General features: G+C 37.4%; 3 protein-coding genes across 3 annotated transcripts; 1 reads left to right on the forward strand and 2 right to left on the reverse strand.

Annotated features, from left to right (window-relative positions):
- The first annotated feature begins 2,256 nt into the window (after positions 1-2,256).
- LOC118433220 (cyclopropane-fatty-acyl-phospholipid synthase-like) lies at positions 2,257-7,693 on the forward strand. The gene is made up of 5 exons (XM_035844921.1): positions 2,257-2,327; positions 3,442-3,558; positions 5,138-5,559; positions 6,063-6,479; positions 6,838-7,693. Exons 2-5 carry the CDS (start codon positions 3,533-3,535, stop codon positions 7,209-7,211), a joined length of 1,239 nt encoding a protein of 412 aa, XP_035700814.1. The 5' UTR covers positions 2,257-2,327; positions 3,442-3,532; the 3' UTR covers positions 7,212-7,693.
- Positions 7,694-9,238: 1,545 nt separating this feature from the next.
- Positions 9,239-14,049, reverse strand: LOC118433212. The gene is made up of 3 exons (XM_035844905.1): positions 13,869-14,049; positions 12,017-12,837; positions 9,239-10,985 (listed from the first exon to the last, which is right to left on the reverse strand). The coding sequence occupies exons 1-3, from the start codon at positions 14,028-14,030 to the stop codon at positions 10,802-10,804; spliced, it is 1,167 nt and encodes a 388-aa protein (XP_035700798.1). The 5' UTR covers positions 14,031-14,049; the 3' UTR covers positions 9,239-10,801.
- Positions 14,050-16,097: 2,048 nt separating this feature from the next.
- On the reverse strand, positions 16,098-20,410 carry LOC118433221. Its single transcript, XM_035844922.1, has 5 exons — positions 20,124-20,410; positions 19,481-19,836; positions 18,225-18,487; positions 17,045-17,295; positions 16,098-16,430 (listed from the first exon to the last, which is right to left on the reverse strand). The coding sequence occupies exons 1-5, from the start codon at positions 20,285-20,287 to the stop codon at positions 16,247-16,249; spliced, it is 1,218 nt and encodes a 405-aa protein (XP_035700815.1). The 5' UTR covers positions 20,288-20,410; the 3' UTR covers positions 16,098-16,246.
- Positions 20,411-24,836: the final 4,426 nt, after the last annotated feature.

Below are 24,836 nucleotides of genomic sequence, written 5' to 3' on the forward strand. Positions count from 1 at the left end.
TGTCAAAAGGTTGTATTTTATAAGCTTAACGCTATAGCAAAAACGAAAGAACAAAAACATTTTTTCTCAAAAATTACTAAAAACAAAATTATAAACATACGTTATTAAAAGTTTGAAACTTTGTACTGTATTTCGGAATTTTGAAAAACGCAACAATAAATTGTGAAAAATTTAATTTTTGGGAGCGGGTTTTTCTTGTTCTTCGTAATGGAATTCTATTCATTCTGTCGAAATTTCCTCGTTGAGTTAAGAGAAATGATGTATTACATGACATGAGATAGTGTAGTGAAAATCTAAAAGTCGCTGAAAGCTGATTTTAGGTATTCCGTCGAAACACCCTTGACTAGCTGAGAAAAATGATGTAACACACGATATGGTCTCGAAATCGATAATTTGCTTAGAGCCACACCCACTGGGGATGTAGTTTCGAAATTGTAATGATTCTATCGACATCCCTTCGTCGCGCTGAGAAAAATGATATAACAAATGATATGGTTCCTTAAAAATATCCAATATATGGTTTCGCTAAAATCTAAGGTTCGCTTACGACCACACCCACGGGGAGTGTGGTTCGTAAAGTTTAAGCATTCAATCAAATTCCCCTCGTCGAGCTAAGAGAAATGATGTGTCACACGACATGGTTTCGCTAAAATCTAAGGTTCGCTTAGGACCACACCCACGGGGGGTGTGGTTCGTCAAGTTTAAGCGTCCAATCAAATTCCCCTCGTCGAACTGAGAAGAATGATATATCACATGACATGGTTTCGTTAAAATCGAAAAGTCGCCGAGGGCCACACCCACTGGGGGTGTGACATGTGACTATTAAAAATTTCCTCGTATAATGTATGCTTTAGGTTATTCTTGCACACGAAAATCTAATTCTTATTTCTTCAACTTCGGCTCATATATATTTTTGGCCACAATTTATTAAACCTGGTCCACTGTGCGCAGGGGTACCATACACTCAAAACAAAAATTTGACTCCGAGTGGTAATGCAATTTTTCCGTCCGGTCATAACACTATAAGTACCGGTATCAAAATCATAACTCGGAATCAACATTTTAACCAAGTAATTCATATATTGACACCGGGGGTATCGATTTGACAAATATTTCGCCCCATAGCGAGAAAAGTGAAGAGTGAAAAATATGCCTTCATTCACTTTCATTCATCCGAAAGGACGGAGTCTTTCATTCAATTGAATGGAAATTAACTTTCAGTCAGTATAATAATCAACCAAATGAATGAAAGTGAACAGGTAGAACTTTTTGGCGACGTAATTTATGAATGACCCCACGAGTTCGGTTTAACTAGAGAAATAACATGTTTCATGTAGTGTGTACGTGGGCATAGCCGTCGACATTTTTCCCACAGTTTAACTTACTACGTACATATTTATTTTGCAAACCTCGCGTCCTTGAGTGTGCCTTGCGCGTGTGTATTTATGTAAAAATCAAGTGGAATTTGCATATTACGATGAAAAACTTAAAAACATGTTCAAAATGTAGATATGTATGTATGTATGTATATGTACCTGTTCAAAAATGCATCCCGATTTCTTAGTGAAGAACTTTTTATTCACATTTTCCTTGAACTTCATTTCATCCGACTTCATTTCTCACAAACTTCGCCCCATAGCGTGAAGGCTGAAAAATCCTTGCATTCACACTCATTCATCCGAAACGACGAAATATTTCACTCATTTTCATTCAGATGACAAAAATCTCACTTTCGTTCAGTTTGAAATGAATGAATGCAAGTGAACAGGTATATTGGTATGATATGTACACTCTTAATAATCCGGTAAAATCACGCAGATAATGATTTTTCGGTAATAAATTTGGTAATAATGTTTTACCTGGTGGTAAAAATTCGTTACCATTACGGTAAAACTTTATTACCAAATTTATTACCACACGGTACAACTTATCATTACTATTTTGGTAGAGTCATATACTTGTGCTTTTCGGTAATGTTTATTACCAGACTATTTACAGTGTACGTAACATGCAGTAAATAAGGATATTAGTGTTGGGCTGGTATGGTACGATTCATTTCACCACTTTGCACCAATGGCCGCGGAAGCGTGGGGACAAAATGTTCCCACGGTTGTCCCCGTCATCCCCAAATTTGCAAACCCTTGCCTCTCCCTATCCTGCAATATTAGTGTCCCCCCATGTCGCCACGGCTTCCGCGGCCATTGCGCTGGCTAACTTTACATATATTTATATATTCATAACTACTAATTAATCGTGATTAGTCGTCCGTTGGGCTTGCACAGAGAAGAAGCATATTACATTACGCGGTCTTATTCAAAGCCACGCAGGTATTAAAGACTTTTTGACTTATCATGTACAGGGTGGTTTAAATGTTTCGGAAACTTAATATTATTTGACAAGGGACACTCACGACCTGTCGTTTGAGTCCAGGGTACTCATTGTGTTTTTTTTAGAATCTATCTACTAGGATCCCAGATGAAGGATTCATTCTTATTTCCGTGTAAAACTCATATTTGGCACCATGGAGTGGCGCCAAACTTCAAAATTTGCATTTTCGACCAATTTCAAACCCCCATAACCTTTGAATTGTATCTCGGATTTTCTAAATTTTATGCCTAAACTTATCACAAAAGTTTAATTTTTCAGAAAAATGCAAAAATAAAAATGTGCAATTTTTGAGATATTTTTAGCATTTTCCGACTAACCCCTATGTATTTCTAAGAAAATTTCGAAGTTTTGCGAATAGTTAAAAGCGATAATTTTGGAAAAACTTCGTGGGATAAGAAAGTTGAACCCCTTGTCTGGATTTTTGCCACAAATTTTGAAAATTTGTCCAGGACTTCAAAACTTTCAAACAAAAGGGCGGTTTCAGAAATAAAAACTTTCCAATTTGGCGAATTTGGCGCCACGGCACTAAGCCAAATATGAGTTTTACACAGAAATATGAATGAATCTTTCATCTGGGGTCCCCAGATGAATACTAGTAGTAGATTCTAAAAAACATAGTGGGTACCCTGGACACGAGCAGCAGCTGGGGACCTTACCTTGTTAGAATTGTAAGCAGAAATTACGTCTGCTTTTTCAAATTGGATAACAATCACAAAAGTTACGGTGCTTTACAAAATCCTGAGTTTTTTACAACATCGCACTTTACAAAATTCAAATATGTATTTGTATGACCCATAAGTTCAAATTAGACGTAAACCACCCACCCACTAAAATGATGACGTACTACATGGACTTTCCCCTACAGGATTATTTTCGTACCGTTTTGGGAATTTTATTGAAATTTCATGATATTTCAATAAAATCTCCATTTCTGTAAAATCCAGTAGATACATTTTTTTTGTATGATTAAAATTATGCAGGTAGTGAGCAACCCTGCCTAGAAAAAAATTCATTCAAAATTCATTAAATTTATAAACTTCACACTTACGGAAGGCCAGGCGAAGTAAAAATAGAAGGTCGACCAATTGGAGGAAGAAGTTTTGAAGCATTGACCATCAAATCCAAGGAGGCAAAAAATATCAACATGATCCTGGACGCTATTAACCAAGGGTAAATCAATACTTACAATGGAGGTCTCCCAACGTATGCTCATATATTTTGACCAAACTAGCGTCAATCGATCACAAATATAATTAATATGAAATTTGCAAATGGAACTACCTGCCAATGCGCAGGTTTTGCAAACATATATGCATTTAAAAGGGGGAACAACGCGCCCAAAGGCTGACAAATTTATATTTTCCTATTTTCCTGCCCATTTTCCCCGCATTGGATTCAAATACGTCATATCTTTGCAAAACCTGGGCATTGGCAGGCAGATAGTACCATTTTCAAATTTCATACCAATCATATTTGTGATCGGTTAACGCTAGTTTGGTCCAAATCTGTGAGCATACGTTGGGAGACCCCCATTGTTAGTAAATATCTTCATTCAACAACACACTGTCAAAAATGTGGTAATACCTGTTCAACAATTTAATTTTCCTTCAAAAAGTGTGTGTACAGGCGTTCCGATTTTGTATGGAACACTTTCATTCACGTGTGGGTGTGGTCATTTTCTCATAAATTAATTTAATTTCACTTCATCGGACTTCATTTCTTCCTTCGTCCCGTGTGCTAAGCATACACTGAGAAATAAAACGAGTGAAAAATCCCTGCATTCATCTGAAATGTCGGAAATTTTCATTCAAATTACAGGAAATTCAGTCTCATTTACAACTGTGAATAAGAAAATACCAATGTATGTAGCTTCAAATAGGTTCTATTGTTGGTAAAAATGCTTAAATTTTTTAAAATGGGTGACAGTATTTTTAAGAGTGTATTGTGACTCAAAAGTCTAATGTCTAGCGGATAACTCGTGGTTATCCGCTTCGATCTGATTATCCGGCCATTTAAAATAAGTTGGATCCGATCCGACTATATTGTATCGAATGGCTGGATAAAAATATCCGATTCGAACCGACCGATCGGATAAATATTCCCGGATTGGATAAACCAACCCTAATCGCCGATTAAATACATATTTATGTATGTTAAACACTTTACATACTTTTTGGCAAGCTTGATCTGGATTTATGGTTTGATTTTTAATATGAGAAACTTTTTACATGCAAAGCTTAAGGCGAGTAGTTTATTCTTTAAGAAAATTAAATCATATTACAATTTGCTTAGTAATTTGTTTTTACTCTTGGAAAACGTGACATAATTTTTAAGAGTGTGTCGTGAGTACGCCGATTAAATAAAGAGGGTATTCATTTCGAGTTAACAACGTTCTCAAAATAATAAAGTTCGCAAAAAACTGGACTTGAAAATTGATTCAAGGCTAGTATTTAGTTTGTAAAATATTTCTCATAAATTTTGCAATACGAAAAGTCCACAAATCTCTATTAGTTTGCCTATTGAATTTTTGAAATTTCTTATTTGGTAAATTTCAGCCGGAAAATTTCGGTAATGTAAATTTACGAATTTTTCCCACCGCAAAATTCAACACATTCGAATCAAATTTTCCCAACTTTGTCTAAACTTGGAAAAATTCGCAATTTCTCAAAAGTTCTGTTGCGATACGAACTCGAAATGACTACCCGTAATATTTACATATGTATGTTAAAAACTTTACATTATTCGACAGATTCGTCACCCTGGTCGTGTTCCTGTGGGACACTCTAATTCCAATTTTTCGTAAAATCCGGCTCTTCATCCTCCTCCCGTTTACCCCGATTTTGAAACCGTTCACGAAACACTTGTTCAGCTGTATCGACATAAGGCTCGACTCCGACGTGAAATCACGACCCGACATTTGCATCCTGGATGAGCGATTTTACGCCCGATTTTGGGCCGACCAAGAGATCGCTTTTGAAGAAATGTACGTGGAAGGGTGGTGGACGACGGAAAATATGACGGCTTTGTATGAAAAAATCTTGCCCTTTTTGAGCCGGTATCCATGGATAGTGAAGCTTAGCATTGCCCATTGGGAGGGGGTGTTTAGATGGGGCGTCTTGAACACGGGGCGGGAAGGGCACAACTTCAGCGCACCGCCGGAATATGACTTACGTAAGTTTATATCCATCAATACTTAGAATATGTAGGTGTGAGTGGCTGTGTTTGTCTGTCCAATTTAAACGTGTGCGCTGGAACTTGGTTTGGGGCAAAATGAGACTCAACTCAATGTTATTGTAAATTTGAAAACCTTAAGACCACCATCTTGACCTTCAATTATTGGGACATTATGAGATTATAGATTTTTGAATATTATGCGCCCTCAGTTGATGCTGTTATGCCGCTTATAACATCATCAATCAATACTAAGGATAGGCGTGAGTGACTGTGTTTGCTGTCCAATTTTAACGCGTGCGCTCGACCGATGTTTGAGCACGGGGCAAACTGAGACTCAACTTAATGTTCTAGCAAATTTAAATATATTAAGAGTACCATCTTGACTTTCAATTATTGAGACATTGTGAGATTTTTGCATATTCACACAGAATGCGCCCTCTATTGATGTTGTTATGTATGTATGTGGGATTCTACCAATTTATGTTGACTCAATTATTTAGCCGTGGAGTACTTCAAACTGATAACGGACAAGGAGCACATGCAACACTCGTCGGGTTACTATGCCCACGGAGCGACAAGCTATGCGGAGGCGCAGGTCGCAAAACTAAAGTTGATCGCGGCCAAACTCGACCTTAAAGCTGGGATGACCCTGCTCGATTTGGGCTGTGGGTTTGGCGGTCTCTCCAAATTCATGGCGGACAATTATGGCGTCACCGTCGTGGGAGTCACGGTTTGCGGGTCGATGGCCAAACAGTCAGCGAATCACTGCGTCGGGAGCAATGTAACCATCAAGGCGAAAGACTGGAGGCGCGTGGAGGGAAAATTTGACCGGATTACGGTCATTGAAATGTTGGAACATGTCGGGAAACATAATTATGACGAATTTTTTAGAAAAATCGAATCTCTCTTGAAGCCTGGTAAGTGCAAGGGGGTGTTGTTATTGAAACCCCATACCCAGGGGGGGATTTACCGGGTTTTGCGGGTATTCGGGGTAAACCTGACTCATGTCTTAAATTGCGACAAGCAATTTTTTTTTAATTTTACAAAAAGATCACTTATTAATTCAATTTTAATAACTTATTAAATTATGGAACTGTTAACAGAGCCGTGGTTTCATACTTATAAAATTTTAAAACCCCGACTACCCGTAGGTATTGCTAATTTGTGATATCCCAAAGACCCGGGGTTGCTTATCATACATTTGCTATTTATTTATGTAAAAGGGCAAAGTAATTTTTAAGAAATTACATTTCTCGCAAAATTTTTGCATTCCAGGTGGCAGGATTCTACTGCAACATTACTTTGTGAACCCGGGTGTTCCCAACTTTGTCGAATTTTTCTGTAAATACCAATTCGGCCAGGTGTACTTCCCCGACATGCACGAGTTTGTGAAGCCTTGTTGCCGCCACTTGCGCGTCGCCAACACGCAGGACATCACGTTAGACGCGGAAATCACGTATCAGCACTACATCGGCATGTTGGACGATAATCGGGACAAGATGGAGGGTATCGCGGGGCCCAAGGTTTGGCGGGCTTGTCGGATCACGTACGCCTCAGCGGGCGCCATGTTGACCACGAGGGACTTGCTGGTGTATCACACCATCCTCGTGCGAAAGGATGACCAGAGCAGGGTACCCTTGGCGCAGTGAGGAGCGCGTTTACTTTTCAAATATCCGGTCACACCTTTCGCCATAACCGTATTTAAAAAAAATGTATTAAGGCTTAATTTATAAAATCTATTTTCTTATGGTCTGTGCATTAATATTAGACTTATTTTGGGGTGTGTTTATATTGTGGAAAAAGGTCTAATTTTAAAATACAAACCATATATCCTTCTTTTTCAGCCCGGTCTCATTCTAATTATTCAAGTTGGAGGTAAAAATTCGAGTTCAAGTATACATATATGTAGGTACATCATATTTTCGAAATCCCCGCGTAGCTAGGTTAAATCCACATCAGTTTTAAAATGATTATTGCCTAACGTGTCTAATGTTGTATTCAGAAACGGGTAATTACACTTATAGTGAAGTATGTACTTATATATTTAGTTGAACTCTTTTTTTTTGTTAAATATGTAATTCTCTGATGTAAAATAAAATAAAAACGGATCTATTTGGTTGGTAATGGGCAATTATATGTAAACATGAAAATCCCAGAAAGTCTGATATACAAGGACAAATTTTGCGAAGGAAACAACTTCAGTCGCAATTCACCCCCACGACATCGCGGGAACATTCAGTTTCATTCCATTTCATGTATAGATTCAATTTAAGTAAAAATCCTATTTTTCACCATACCACATTCCCCCACGCCTAGGGGGATTGTTCAGAACGAAATAGTCCAAAATTTTCGGAAATAATTCCACGAGCACATTTTTAATGAAATGGAGAATTTCAGCTCTTTAGCTACATATCGAAATTTCGACACGTCGACATGGTTCCCTTACAATTTCACCTGCGACCGACTTTTTAGACCTCGCTGAAGCTAGATATCGATGTTTACTGCGATACGACACGTCAAATTTCACCCTTTTTGGACAATTTTGCCATGAATGTTCCCAATGTTCCCGGGGCTATAACTTTGAAAGGGGCAGAATCCATATCTCCATTTTTCTTGGAATAGGTGGATACCGTTGGGGACTACAATATACAATTAATAATCTTCAGACTATTGTACTTGCCCTTTAGGAGAAGCACGCCCCTAAAGTCGTCCCCTTTCGACTTTCGCCGAACTTCGCCATTGAATACCTTTTTTGTTTGTGAACGGATTTAGATGAAATTTTTACTGGAGATGTACAATCGCATGAGCTACAATTTTAAATGTGAGATTTTGCTCTAACCCTGCTAGGAACAAAACACGCCCAAAGTGGGCGTGGCTTTTCAATTTTTTATGGGTTTGGCCTTGGCCCTCAAGGGCTCGGAATAAGTACGCACAAATTTCATTAAAAATACATATGCTCGTGGAATTATTTCTGAAAAATTTGGATTATTTCGCTCTGTGGATTGGTCCGATTGGCGTCAAAATATTTTAATTAGCGTTGATAGGATCCTCCACCTGGGGTAATATGTACGATGCCGCAAACCGATTTCTATTATCTCGATCCGTTCCCCGTTATCTTGCTTATAGACAGACAAAGTCTTCTCAATATTAATAGCTTATCATGTTTAATCTTATTTGATGATTAGCCCAATGTGCAGAATTTTTCCTGTAGAGGCTACAGCAGATAAGCCAAGCCAGACCCGGGTGTAATTGGGGACCTTTACATTATTTTCATCGTAACAGTCACCCAAAAAATGTGGAAGCTGTCATAAAACTCTTCACTACCAATCCTTCAGGATCAAGTCCTGTGAATGCCCTGGAACTGAAAATTTCCAAAAGTTTATTGTCCAGCTTTAACTTTCATTTCTGAGGACTACAGAAAAAATTTAAAAAAGTCTCGGAAAAAACGTTCTCGGCCAAAAAAAAACAAAGTGCAACAAATTTTCAGAAAAAGTGTCAACAAACGTACTGAAAATCATCATCATTGGTGATGATACCTACGTCCTTAAAGACTTCGAAAAGCACACTTTTTCACTCGGGCAACCCTCCAGCTCCTCCAGATTGGACGGAAGGGGGTGTAGGAACCATTGAAAGCAAAAAATAATTAGCTTCAGCCCTTGTCTCTTTCCGATCAAAATCTCGTTTAAATAAGTTAGTTACTTTATTTTATGAGCGCGAATTTAAAAATTCCGGATACTTCTTAACCACCCTACCTCTTTATTCATATAAATAATTATATACTTATTATTTTGTTTATTTAGAACTGAAAATATAGAAAGTGATATATCTATATTAGAAAATATTCAAAATAAACAGATTATTTTTTTCTAAAAATTACTTAACCATCCATACCAGAATTTATTTCTATACTTATTGAAAGTCTAACTTACACCCTTCCATATGTCTATAATCTATGTATGTCGTCCTACTAATTCATTAAAGACCTACATACATATTTATGTAAGTGCAGTCGATGTTTAATCCAGAAAAGACCTAAGTGCCGTCGATGCTTAATTCGGAAAGGATCTAAGTGTATAAAAAAAGTAACAAAAGACCCATGTGCAAGCATATATTTACATACTTATGGCTAAATCCCGCGATATATGAAGAATCGTTTTGGCAAGATATATCCATAAGTAAATACATGGTTGGACATTTTTTACTATACTTTATTTCTATACACTTAGGTCTGCTCTGAATCGACGGCAGTTATGTAGGTCTTTTCTGCATTAAACATCGACTGCACTTATGTCCTTTATAAATTAGCACGACGATGTATTGCCACCATGTAGGGGTCACAATTTCTAAACAAATATGTTTGTATTACTAATCATTTAATTTTACCGAAAAGGTTGGGAGTATAGATCTAACAATGGAACCTTTTCTCGAGCTACACCGGATTATATAAAATGAGTTATATAAAAAAAATCAAGACAAAAATTAGGAATCACAAGGCGCTTATTATTCCGTTGAATCGCCCCTTTGAAGAAAACAGGTGGCGGTTAAGTTAAATTTTCTTTCCCTTTCCCTCCGCGAGGCGAAAACCAAGGCGCTCGTGGGCCACATTTGTTTTTTTCTTCAAAGGGGCCATTCAGCGGAATCAATCAGCGCCACGTGAGTATTAATTTTTGGGTTGATTTTTTGATATAACTCTTTCGACAATCCTGTATAGCTTGAAATAAGGTTGCATTGTAAGTAAATAAATTTAGCGGTTTTGCCGAAGGGGTATGCAATTCGTAATGATCTATCAAACAGTATTCTGTAAACCTCCACGTATGTAACTCGCGGAGGGTAATCGTTTCGATTTCGCAACGTTCGCAGAAAAATAAAGTTCGCAAAAATTTTTGGCTTGACAATTGATTTGCGACCTTCTACATCTCTAAGGCTAGTATTTAGTTCTCAAAGTATTTTTTACAAATTTTGCAATGGGAAAAGCCCATAAATCTCTATTAGTTACCGAAGTTTGGCCTTTTGAATTTTTGAAATTGGTGAATTTCAGATGCAAAATTTCGGTAACTGGGTAATGGTAATTAAAGTATTTTTCCCATTTTAAAATTCGAGAGATTTGTATATCTACATAATTTTCGAAACTGTCATTTGCGAAGTGGCTTTGCTTCGCAAAATTCGCAAAAGTTATTTTACGATGCGAACATGCAAAGTCGTAATGAATACCCTCTCGATGTACGACCAACCGAATTCGCTATTCCTCTGCCACAACAAACTCCAATCTTCCCATCATGCTGTTCCTAACGCACTTATCCATCATTTTAAGTTGACCGTACAGCGTGGCGTCGGTTATTTCCAAGTATTTCACAACCTCTTCGTCGTCCTTGTATTGGGCCATAATCTCTTCTCGCAAGACCAAGTGTTCCTCCACGTCTTGCCTAGAATGCGTAAGACAAGATGTATAAGTACAATTTTATCATATCCGGCGCCAACGTTTAACAAGTCATACATAAGTCACATGTTTTTGTATTTTCAGAGTTTGATTTTTTATGTAAATGTACCTACATATGTATAAGTCGTATTCGCAGAGTTTGTGTGAATAACTTAGAAACCAAGCAGAAAAATGTATCATGAAGTAAATATGTACGCATCGCAAAAACTTCCGTTTCGCAGGAGTCGTACAAAGGGTCCCTAAAGTTAGAAAAATCGTAGAAAATTCGCATAAAAATCGCCTAAAAATGGCAGAAAAATCGTAGAAAATTCGCATAAAAATCGCCTAAAAATGGCAGAAAAATCGCAAAAAATTGCAGAACAATTATAGACGTAGCAAAGTTTTGCATGACAACAGCGGTGCGCATTTTTCCCCGGTTGGCAAGCTAATTTTGTCCCAGTGGCCAGGGTAATTTCTAATAAATAAAGCTAATCTGAGAATTTTTCTACGAATTTTCTTGGATTTTTCTACGATTTTTGTGATACCATTTTCTCCACAGATTTAATTCTAACAATGGAGGTCTCCCAACGTATGCTCACAGATTTGGACCAACCTAGTGTCAATCGATCACAAATATGATAGGTGTGAAATTTGCAAATGGCACGATCTGCCAATGCGCAGGTTTGGCGGAGATATTTGCATCCAAAGCGGGAAAAATGCGCAGCAAATTTGGAAAATGAAAAATTTGCCTGCCTTTGGGGTGCATTTCTCCTCTGTTTATGCAAATACCTCCGCCAAACCTGCGCATTGGCAGATAGTTCCATTTGCAAATTTCATACTAATTATATTTGTGATCGATTGACACTAGTTTGGTCCAAATCTGTGTGCATACGTTGGGAGACCTCCATTGTTAGTGAATAACTCACCCATACTCTGCGAACAAAACTTATATTCGGATAAATAAATAAAAAATTGCAATCCATAAAAACTAAATATGTAAAGGGTGTCCCCTCCAAAACTATGAAAGAACCTCCTTACTCATGTAACCTTATCTCCCTCTCCAACACCTGCTCCAACGTGTTTCCCGCCGCCATCTGAGTAATGACATGGTTTATCTCACCATTCACCAAATCCCTCTCCAATCCGACCAAATCGTTTTGCACGACCCCCACCATCTTGACCATGTCTTGATAGCGGACGAAGGCGGGGTGCATTTTAAACCTTTCCGAGAGCCGTATCCCATCCCCCCAGGCGAACAGCGTGACCACCGCCGTCATCGCTAACTGTTCCCCCGTGAAGAACCGGGCTGCGTCGGGATTCACCGTGTAGACTCGGCTGTGGCGCAGGGATTCGGCAAAATATGCGCGGAACATGTAGTATTCATACATTTTTCGAGCTTGCTCCCTCCCTCCGAGGCGATCCAGAGATTTTAGCGTGTCCCGCAGCGCGACACAAATACAGGCCAGCAAGGGCTGTTCCTTCAAGGCTTGTTCCAACTCTGCCGAAATTTCGGGGCCGTCCGTGTCCCCGTTGGATTTGTTCCATTTGTCCAAAAGGAGCCGCATGACGGAGGCATGGCCGCCTTTAAGCTTTCCCTTCTCAGCATTGGAATCCTTCACGTCAAACAGGTCGTCCAGGATGAAGAGGATGCCACACATTTTGGTCACGGCGAAATATTGGGGCGATTCGATGGGTCCGGTGGGATAGTACCAGTAGGTGAACTCCACCCCGTATTCGACCACTTTGTCGAGTTCGGCTTGTGACACCACGCCGCCGAAGGACTGTGTGAGGAAGCTCTTAAATCTCCGCCGCATCCGGGGGATGGCGATTTCGTCGGAGGGAGTCATTTGGCGCATGTTCTGGTTTGAAAAAGTAAGGTTAGTTTGTTAGTATGAATATAATAAGTAGTATGTTTCGTGATAGGGTCGAACTGTTTGAGAAATGATGTGTAACGTGGTATATTTATTTTTTATAAACTTTCTTTTTTCTTACAATGCGATGGTGTGAAGTGTAACTTTCCGATTTGCTTGAAATTTTGAAATTACTTTGTCCATGTCAATACAACCAATGTTTCTTGAGGCAGTTTGTGCGATGGTCAGAATTTGGCAAAATATTTGGGGTTAAAGTTGAAAAATGTGCAATTTTTAGCACGGGAATGGAATGGAAGTAGAGTTTGCCTCCTCTGCCGGGTAAAAATCGCCCATTTTTCAACGTTGACCTCAAATATTTTGATAAATTCTGACCATCGCACAAACTGCCTCAAGAAACGTTGGTTGTATTGACTTGGACCACTTAATTTCAAAATTTCAACCAATTCGGAGCGTTACACTTCACACCATCGCATTGTTAGTCAGGCGACAGCAGATACATAAGCGAGCCCCCAGACGGCAGACAGAAATTTGCAGACAAAATATACATATCCGGACAGAGGCACCTCTCAAAGAGTGTCAAAAATCTCAAATTTAAACCCTTCCTCTCGGAGAGAAAAATGGTTAAACACAATAGTTAACGTTGGGATATTTAACGTCGAGTGACGTAAAAATTCAAAACTTTATTTTTTTCTCACTTATCTATTAGATATGAATTTTTGGAGTGACCTTTTAACTTGTGTGACCGTATTTACACATATGTATGCATTCTGATTTGTTTGAATTTATAAATTTGCTCTTTAGGTCAAGTCGATTTTTTAAATACAGAAATCATCTAAATACAGTCTATTTAAAAATCACTGGCCGATTTTTGAAATTACTTTTTCATAGAAACATTTCTAAAATTACTAATGGGTCATCCATAGATTTGTATATGCATACATACAATTTAAACGATACTAGCATACATAACCACGTAATTGTTGTGCTGTCACTTAAAATTGAAATTAATATTTATGTACCTTCGGGGTGTAGTATGGAATTGTAACTTTAGTTGGTCCCAACTTCTTTAGCGAGTCTGCCACTTCCTGGGGTATTTTAGGACTGATGTCTATCTTTGAAAAATCATACGTCCACGATACCGACAAGTGGCGGGAACCTGGGGGAAGTACGAATTTATCCATGATTGTTTGTTCTCTGAGGCAAAATGAGGACTGTGGTGGAGCAGGCGTAATCACCTAGTCCAATGCTTTCTGCATTGCGAAATAATTGGGAAATCTTCAAACGTCATGTTGGTGGAGGGAGCGTAGTGCAAATATATGATGGTGAAGTTGCGAAATATTGTACAACTGGTTTTGCAATAATTGCTGGATACCTTTGTTTGTTCACGGTATGGCTATGAATTAAAATATCACCCTTATTGCCACACAGTTTTAGCAGAGGGTGGGAAAATGTAAGGTGTTCAATGTCACAGGAAACTCATAATGGAGGTCTCCCAACGTATACTCGCAGATTTGGACTAAACTAGGCCCAATCGATCATAAATATAATTAGTATGGAATTTGCAAATGGTATCTGCGTAGGTTTAGCGGAGATACATATTTGTATAAAAAGAGGAGAAGATGCACCCCCAAGGCCGACAAATTTCTCAATTTCCAAATTTGCTACGTATCTATTTTTCTCGCTTTGGATGCAAATATCTGTGCAGATAGTTCGATTTTCCAATTTCATATATGTATACTAATCAGAGGTCAACGCCGACCAATTTGGCGGCGGCGGCGGCGCCAATTTTGGGGATTTTTCGGCGTGGCGGCGCGGCGCGGCGCGGCGTCTCAATGTTGAAGGAATAGGGAATTAGATTTATCGGCGGCGGCGGCGCGTAAAATTATATCGGCGTTTGGCGGCGCGGCGGCGTGAGACCGGCGGCGTTGACCTCTGATACTAATTATATTTATGATAGACTGATGCTAGTTTGTAGGGTTGCCGTTTTAATCCGGATAATGTCGGATAGGATAAGGAAAAATACGATTCGGATATCCGTCGGATAGGATAATTTTTTTAAATTATCCGACTCGGATTATCCGATGTTGTCCGTCGGATATCGGATAATTGAAAAATGACGATTTAAGTGTAATTTGGACACGTTGTATGTGCGAGAGTAAAGTAAATATTCCATCTCCAATTGTATTTCATTTTCATCCATGCATGCATATATATATATTTAAGTAATTCCAGACAAATCAGTAAAGTTAGTAGATGTAAAATTATTAGAATTTCATTCTCTTAGTAAAATAATGAAATTGAATAATTATAGTTTGCTCCAAACCTGTGAGCATCCGTTGGGAGACCTCCATTGTCACTTTTGTGGCAGGTCTAACCATCACGTATCAATGTTAAATTCCGTCACGATGTATGTATTTATGTTGGCGTGAAATAGATGGAGGAGATAAAGCCATAGTGGAATATGTGTATGCATACGTTTACTGGATTTTAGTCGGTAAAAAACTGTATCCACATGTATCACAATCAATTTAAGGAATCTCACTATCATGAATAAATATACGCTGAAGGCTACCCATTATTTTTGATATTTGAATCACGCGTAGTTTAGTGGAAAAATCAAGGAAAAAGTTTGCTTTATTTTGTAAATTTCGGGGTAGTCGGGGTAGTCGGGGTTTTCGAATTTTACAAAATATGATAACAGGGCATTACTAGTAATTCTACAAATTAATTACTTATTCAAATATAATTAATAAGTAGTTTTGTTGCTAAATTACTGAAAAACTGATTTTTTTCAGTAACTTCTGAATTTAATATATGGGACACTGTCTCAGGTTGCCCCCAAAACCCCGACTACCCCGACTACCCGCCAAACCCAGGTAAAACCCCGGGGTATGGGTTTTCAATAGCAAAACCCCGGGGTTTTCCTTACCCTGGTCTCACGTTAAAAAAAATATAATTTAAATACACATACGTCTTGAAATTTATTGTATTTAAATTTTAACCTAAATTTATACATTCCAAATTGTGTGAAAAATTTAAAATTGTATTAAATGTAAAAAATTCCAAATTTTGTAAACAATTCAAACTTTTGATGAAAATGCCAAATCTTGTTAAAAATTCCAATTTTTATTAAAAATCTAAAATAGTTTTAAAAATTATAAATTTGGTTAAAAATTCAAAATTTTGTCGCAAAGGTTGTAACTTAAAATTATGACGTATAACGTACGTTAACATGAGATTTGACTTAATTAAAATTAGAAAGATTTCAAACTTTATTGAGTTAGCGTTGTTAGTCACGTACATGAATATGTACTACAATTGAAAGTGTATATCCTGCAATATGTACTTGTTAAAATTTAAGAATTAATATTTATAAACAATCTGCTGAATTTGACGTCTAGTCCTCATAATTCACCCAAATCTGCTCCGTCATTCCGTATTTGACTGAATCCCTGAAAGCGTATATAGATCCGTGCAAGAAGTTATCCACTAATTCGACATAATTGGAAATCCTTCCGTATTTTTCTCCAAACTCGGTTAAAACGTGGCGTCTAAGTTGTGTGTAATCATTCACGTAATTCCTGTGCAAAAAGGGGGGAACATGCATGTTCAAAAAATATTTATTCATTCAAAGTTCATTCATTCAAAGTTCATTCATTCAAAGCCTTCCAAAAATATTAATTAATTATTCACCATTCCTTCATTTTTTACAAAATTCACAGCATTAGATGAATTTCTCAACTTTCCCTATGTATCAGAGATCGACGCCGCCGACCATACGCCGCCGACCATACGTCGCCGATGTCGGTACTATTCTACGCGCCGCCACCGCCGCCGAAAAATTTGATTTCCTATACCTTCAACATTGCAACGCCGCGCCGCACCGCCGACGCCGCCGAAAAATTACCAAAAACTGGCGCCGCCGAAAATTTGTCGGCGTCGACCTCTGCTATGTAGGTATTAAGCATTGAGCAAAAAATGAATTATTTAAAAACATATTCGTTCATTATTCCTGCACACGAATTGAATAGATACATATTCATTCAATATTCATGTAAATATTAAAAAATCCGAATAAAATTTTCATTCAATATTCATTCAATTTTTCAATATTGAATGAATAGTTTATTCATTCATTATTAAATGAATGAATGTGAACACGTATGTATTGACTTGAGATATTGAGCGGACTCACCGCAATAGTTGGAGCTCCTCGTCCACCGCTACGCTAAGAAGGGTTCCATTTCTTAGCTTGTATAACAAAATTGCTTCCTCCTCCCCGAGCAAGAGGTCCTTCTGCAGGCCGAGCAAATTATTCAAAATCCCCGCCAGATTTTCCCCAATGTCGTGCCATCTGATAAATACGGGGTGTCCTGATATTATTTGGGGCAACTCGATCCCTTCTAACATTCTGATGTAACACATCGTATCCGTGAAGCCGGTCGCCTGTAAAAATAAAAATTTCAATGTTAGGGACAACCTGAATAAATAAACGTAAGGTCCCCTGAAAGGGGAAATCTTACAAGGGAACCTTAAGTACTGTCACACCTCAATTTCCTTCCGAATAGCCTTAATCGACAGATAATTTAGTGAAACTTAAACTTTGTCATGTGTAGAACATGCTGTGCAAAATCACGTTTTCGCGAAATATTTGGCAAGAGCTATACCAAAACATGCATTTTTCCAATGCTTTTAACATTAATATGGTAATGCTATTTTTGCAAATTTCTTATATTTTTGGTAAATACTAAAATTTTCAAAACTTCTAAAATCCGAATTTCATGATTTTTAAAAATTACAACAAAATTTAAGTTTTTCAAAAAGTAAAATTTTTCTTATTGAAACAAAGTTGACAAAATTTTTAACAAATTAAATTCCAAAACTGCCAAAAAATTTCAATTTTTATTTTACAAACAATTGCAATACGCACAAAATTGACAATTTGCAATTTGCAAAAAAATACAAAAAATTTCAAATATGTATGTACATTGTTTTTTTTCGGTTCATGATCAGCATGAAATTACGGACGTTTTTTATATATTTAATTTAAAACTTCATTTCATCATTCACAAAGCTGCTGGCTATGTTAAAAGCATTGGACAAAATGCATGTTTTGGTTTAGCTCTTGCCAAATATTTCGCGAAAACGTGATTTTGCACCGCATGTTCTAAGACAAAGTTTTAGTTTCACTAAATTATCTGTCGATTAAGACTATTCGAAGGAAATCGAGGTGTGACAGTACCTAAGGCTCCCTTGTTAGTCAGGTTTTGTGCAATTTTTGTATTAAAGAGATTTTTGTCACGGAATCTTTACATCACCGCTTTCGGATTATGTATGTATAATCATCCCTTAATTTGTATGCGAAAATCACTCACATTCGTCCTAAAGTAGCGACACGTGTCCTCCGAGAATGCGTCCAGTTTTCCTAAATTTTCATTTCTAAACGTCCACCTCGCAGACTCCATGGTTTTGAGGAGATTGAGTTTGTACCCGGACCACAACTTGTCCAGAGTAAGGTTTCCATTAACCGTTTGAAGAATGATAAAAATTTCTTTCATCGAGTTCCCAATCGATACTAAGAACGGGTGCTCTTTAAATATTTTCATGTCCATGGCCTTCGAAGTAAGATTTTTGGTGTCTGTAATAAATAGGTGCATCTTTCTAAATATGTACACTCTTAGAAATGGGGTTACGATTATAACCAAAAACTAAATGTATGGTTATAAATTTCTCATCGAGTGGGTACAATTGTCACCGAGTAATTATGAAGTTTCACCGACTTGGAATTAACTTGTCACCAGAGCTGATAAATTTATACCCATTTAGTGACAAATTCATAATTCAACCATGGGGGTAGAGTCACATACGTTTCCTTTTTGGTTATAATCGTCACCCCATTTATAAGAGTGGATGTACATACATAAATATATACTTCAGGTTGCATTCTTTGCCTCAAGATCATATGGTGTCTTTATTATGCACGATTTATTTAGGGTGTATTTATGTAGGATGGGCAAGAATTTTTTTAAATCGATGATCAGTGTCTCGGGTACAGGTGACCACCTGCAAGAAAGTGGTTACATGCAGCTAGTTTTTTCCGCAAGAAATGCAAGAAATCCCCAAGTTCATGGGGCGGGTCGTAAGAAAGCGCGCATTTCTTGTAGTTTTTCCCATTTTTCTTGCACATGCAAGAAATACAGGGTCTTCCTGTGCAGTGCAAGAAATGAGTCAAACGCGAAACATTGCCTTTGATGTGTACCCTTAAGGCATTTCGTAGCCTAGTTAAGAAAAATGGAGGAGAAGTAAAAAAAAAAATATGAGGCCAATACCCAAGCACTTAATTTTAGCTCGAGATGGCAACCAAGTTAAATATTGTAGCGATTTTAGACCGAGTGCCAATTTAACGGCCCAACAAAGATGCAGTTTTACCCAACCAAAATTAATATCGTCAATTATCGACAATTAAGAAATAATTATTTCATTGGAAATTTTAATGAAAACTGTTGTAAAATAAATCAATTGGTTGCACATGTCATGATTGGCGAATTTATTAATTTTGGTTGGAATAAACCATATTTTCGTTGGATGGTATACGTAAAATAAGCTGTTTTACGTCAAATTAATTTCGTACCAATCACTTCGCTTCCGGCGGTCGTTTCAAAAAGTTCCGCGACGGTGTTGCTACCCATCTCGAAATAGTTTTCTTTCTTCGCCCCCTCGTCATCACCATGGCCGGTGTTATCGAGGAAATAATCATCCAAGATGAAGCCGATGATGAAGAAATAGCACAAAATCTGAAACTCTGTTCCCTCCACGGGATAACTTGGAAAGAGTCGAGGTATACAAGAGGCGGCATGATTGGCTAATTTTTCGCCATATTTTTGCGGTACGAAGGTCCCATAACTGTCAGAAATCCAGTCTTCCAAGTCATCCCGAATTGTACTGAGTTGTGGATTAGGTTCAAATATGGTGGAATTGTTGGGGGGCCTTTGTATGAAAAAAGAACAAGGTAAGTAATTTTTTGTTAAAATAGTTTTTCAATTATTTACTACTAGCGTATAAGCCCGTCCCCCGACGGGCGAGGGTGGATTTGAGTTTCACAATTCCAATTAATATTATTTCTTTCTCTACTTTCACTTCCGTCAAGGCAAATTATTGTACTTCCGTTGCAGACCAACCTCTCCAGCTTATAATATACATTGCCCAATTTTTGTGTTAATTTAGCTCCTTGGAAATTAATTACTACATTAATTCATATTTCTTTTTACCCTCACCTATAAATTTCTGGAACAAAGAAGTCAAATTCCTTCTCAAATTTCGTTCGGGAATCATACCCCGTCGCATTTTTCATGTCGGGTCTTAGTGTTTCCAAATTAATGGAAAATTTTACGCGGCAGGTACCCAAGTCGTCGTTTTGCTTTGTCTTGTTTGAATCCATGGTAGAAGTCTGGAAATTTTTATGGTCAGATAAAACAACCAACTGATACTTATCCTCTTCTGCTTCGTATTAAAGGCCGACTGAAAGAATTATGTACGTAACTTTGCCCCGACTTACTTCGCCCTTGTGTGATTGAGCATTAAAAGTGGCGTGGGAAAATGAGTACCTTTACGTGTAGAAAAGGAGGATGCTACACTGTAAATAAATAATTCTGTAACAGGTATTAGATATTTACGAAGCGGTTACTGTACTTGAGTCTACCGCCGTGGTAATGAATGTATTACCAGGCGCATAATACTTGTTACTGCGCTGTAAGGGGGTGCGTTTTCTCCTCTATGTCTACAAATATTTCCGCCAAACCTGCGAATTGGAAGAATGAGGAGGGAATTTTTTTAATTCCGGCAAGAATGCTGTAACTTATCGAATTTTAACCTTATTTCAAACATAAAAGTCAATTTTTGTTCAGAATTATTTCGCTGAAAATATAAAAATTCATTTAAAAAAACGTTTAATTAAAAATAACTATTGTTTCTGGGGATTCTTAAAATTCAGAAATTAATAATATGAAACTATACAATTTTTGAAATTTTTCAAAATGAATTTTTCTATATATTCAGGGAGCTTATAATATTAGTATTTAATTTTTGTAATCGGGTTAAAATTATAAAACTTACAGCATTTTTAAAAATCTTGATTTTGATTGATTTTTTTTAATTGCACCACGGGCGTAAACATTCCCATTCAGTAAAACGCAAAAATACGTGTCCGCTTAATTCTGTGCCTGCACAATTTAAAATTTTTCCGGTCTCGATCGGTGATAACCACCTTACACCTTCTCACTGTAAGAAGTGTATCCATTCTCTGTACGTTTTACGTATTTATTTATCATCAAGTTTAAGCCTTATGAACGAAACATTTTTTAAAAAAACTGACGGGCCAAAATATCCAAAACTATTTCAGAAAATGGGATGACTTCCTTGGGGATGAAATTACATATTATCTGTGTGTATAAATTGAGTAAAGCGGATTAGAACGCTGCCAGTATTTCGTTTCTTGCGGGTTTTTCTCATTTTTTGCACTGCAAAGCAAGAAATGCAAGAAATGCAAGGTGCAAGAAATGCAAGAAAGTGCAAGAGACACAGCGCCATCTAGCGACGCACCTTCAGAACTATGGCGGCGGGAAGGAGTTTCTTGCACTTTGCATTTCTTGCGGGTAAAAATAGCTGCAAGAAACCAATTTCTTGCGGTTATTTCTTGCAGGTGGTTACTTGCACCCGAAACACTGAACGCTGCATTATGTTTATATACTCATATGTATATACCTAAAGTGGGAAGTGTATATACATATTTAGCTTAATATTGCTTTTGTCAGATCTAAAGAAATCGGGTTTTTCACCGCTTAAACTCATTTCCCCACCAAAAATAATAGGTGGGAGCCCATGGGAAACCGTTCTTCTCCAAGAGCCCCATGGGCGTCCAAAGGAAATTTAGGATGCATGGGTGATATCCTGTCAATTCCTCATAGGAGAAATCCCATGGGAAAATAGTTTGTTTTATCCCATGGGACATTTAAGTTGGAACGCGCTGATTGGCTCAGCCAGCTGAGCCAATCAGTGCGTTCCACCGGGAAAATGAACTTTGGCCATCTTGTTCGGTTTATTTGTTAGCATTGGTCGTATTTCTAGTCACATCTTTATTTAAGTAATTTGCTGTTTCAGTTTTAAATATAACTTGGTCGTCTTCGTTTAGTAAATAGCAATGTCACACGAGAAAATTAGGGCAAAACAGTAAGTGCGTGACATTCGTTGGATATGGTTAGTATTGCACTTATATTATGTTACCTTAGCAATTGCAAACATTACGAGTAGTATTAATTCATTATTAATTCATTGCGTTTTTAGGAACCAGTGCCGAAATGAAAAAAAAATTGTTAAAGAGAAGGCAGAGTGGGTGCTAATTTATGTGTTCAAGATATAATGCAATATCAGAAACTATTAGATTATTTTTTATCCTTAAATGTTGAATTAGAATAGGATATTGTCGTTTGTTTGTGTATGTATGTACTTACGTAATTGTTTTGTGACATTGGTAAGAAGCAAGTAATAAAAAGTCGTACAATAGTTAACGAGAGTTTTTTTATCATTCTACAGTCCATAGGATAAGTACTGAACATCTACGGGATACATTAAAAAGAACCCATGGGATACATTTAAGAAAAACCTATGGGATTCGTCCCATGGGTTTAAAGATACTTTTCCCATGGGAACAGGCATGGGCAAAGTTTCCCATTTTCCAATGCACTGTCCCATGGGTCATCACCCATGGGCTCCTATGGATTACTTTTGGTGGGGTTGCCTACGCACACCAATACCATCGTGTAAATATGCAAATAGTGGCGTATGCACTAGTGCTATAATAGATGTAAATTTACTACGCATTTTTTGGTTTCAATACGGCCCTTAGTAAAAATCTCACTGGTACCCTGCAGAAGAGTCATAAGCGGCCCCGTTTTAAATTTGAACGCGATTTCTTTAGAAAAACCATAAGCAATATCACTACAAAAATGTTGTGTAATTTAACACGTGGGTAAATCTACGGCATACAATAAACCGCCCCTCTAAATAATTTGACTTTTCCCCCTTATTTAATCGAAAATTGCCATAGTTGATTTTTCCCTCACGTAATTTTTTTCTGTCCCTCTATGAAACTCAATATGCCACTTAATACACTAATGTGGTTTATGGAATTGGCTTACGCAATCACCCTGGATTTACATTATTAAAATCGCTCACAGTAAAAATGCTGAATCAAACTCTCGGAATCTCTACCAGAACTCATACTGCTTGACTCGTGCAAACGATTCTGTCATTGTTGCTTTGCTTATCATGTTGCAAAAATTACGATTTTGCTCTTCCGGCAGCGAATCCGAAGATGAGGAAACTCCAGCTACGAAACGAAGAAACATAGCCGATTGTCAAAGAATCGAAACTTATCAGTCTAACAAGGGACACTCACGACGGTGTCGTTTGAGTCCAGGGTACCCACTATGTTTTTTAGAATCTACTAGGACCCCAGATGAAGGATTCATTCATATTTCCGTGTAAAACTCATATTTGGCGCCATGGCGTGGCGCCAAATTCGCCAAATTTGTATGTTTTTATTTTTGAAACCGCCATAACTTTTGAAATCCTGGACGGATTTTCAAAATTTTTGGCAAAAATCGTGACAAGGACTGTTTTTTTTTGCACTACACATAAATGAACATGACGTCCTTCCCAGTACTGTGTCACATCCGGGAAACTAATTACATATTCACGAGCAGGGAGGATAACAATCTCTGTATAAAAATTCCCATTCGCAGAAATTCTTAATTATATTTTAAATAATGTTGATCATTTAAGGTTCGGATTAGCAACAGGTATTTAACCCATACATGTTCCACCTACATTAATGGTAACGTGTAAGTTGTACAAATTTCTCATACTTTTAAAATTAGCTTACAAATTGGCACCTACAATTGCACACCCACATGATGGATGAGAGTGTGCATGCATTTAGTGGGTGTGATTGAGAGTATAATTGTGTGTCGTTTGAGTATTGTATTTTAGGGGTGGTAAATCTGTGGGTGTCAACACCAAGGACTAAGGCACTAAAGACTAAACCCACAAGGAGTAAAGAACCAAAGCACCGAAGCCCAAAGAGTTGACACCATTTAATTATCATCATTTAAATTAGACCCGTACCATCTCAGTAGTTGAAGTAATTCTATCTTGGAGCAAAACTAACATGATTTTGTAAGATTCTGCACAACGATATATATTTTTTGTGATTCAACCTTTTGACATGATTGTTTAGATTATTTTTGCAGTTCTGTTGTTATTAGGAACTTCATAGTCAACGTAATAAGAATCGAGCAAAATCACAATTTTATGAAATTCCAAAGCTCGGTCATTTCTCAACCAATTGCAATATTCCCAAAGAGTAAAACATGCTTACTGACCCACAGAATAATAATTTCAATATCCCAGCTTCCAAATTATAATCAATAATTTCGTATACTTCAAAAACCCTTCACATGCTCACATTTGAGCTAATATCTTTGTTTATGAGAATGCTAGAAGAGTCGGAGCTGCGATTCCTAATCTACGTCACGAATGGATGTAGATTCCAAAATTTCAGCTCTCTATCTCTAAAACTGGCTGAGAAATCTACGATCATAAGTTACGAGGGGGGGTACAAATGCATACTTAGGTGAATTTTTTTTGACGCGTTGCTATTGACGTTACATCACCTAAGAAAAATGACCATCAAAATTTCCAAGTATAAAATCCTACACTTAATACACACATTATAAAATATGGTAACATTTTACAATCCATCTCTGACTTAGGAAAATTACTTCGTTATGTATGTCAGCAGTTTTGAATATGTGGGAAAAATTTATTCCGACATAATCTGACATGGTCGGCATTTTATACTTATCTATATCGATTTGTGCCTGGGAAATGCATTCAAAACGGCCTAACTTTAATGAACAAGTCATACATAC

The sequence above is a fragment of the Folsomia candida genome, unplaced genomic scaffold (genome assembly GCF_002217175.1).
Source record: "Folsomia candida strain VU population unplaced genomic scaffold, ASM221717v1 Fcan01_Sc044, whole genome shotgun sequence".
NCBI lineage: Eukaryota > Metazoa > Arthropoda > Collembola > Entomobryomorpha > Isotomidae > Folsomia > Folsomia candida.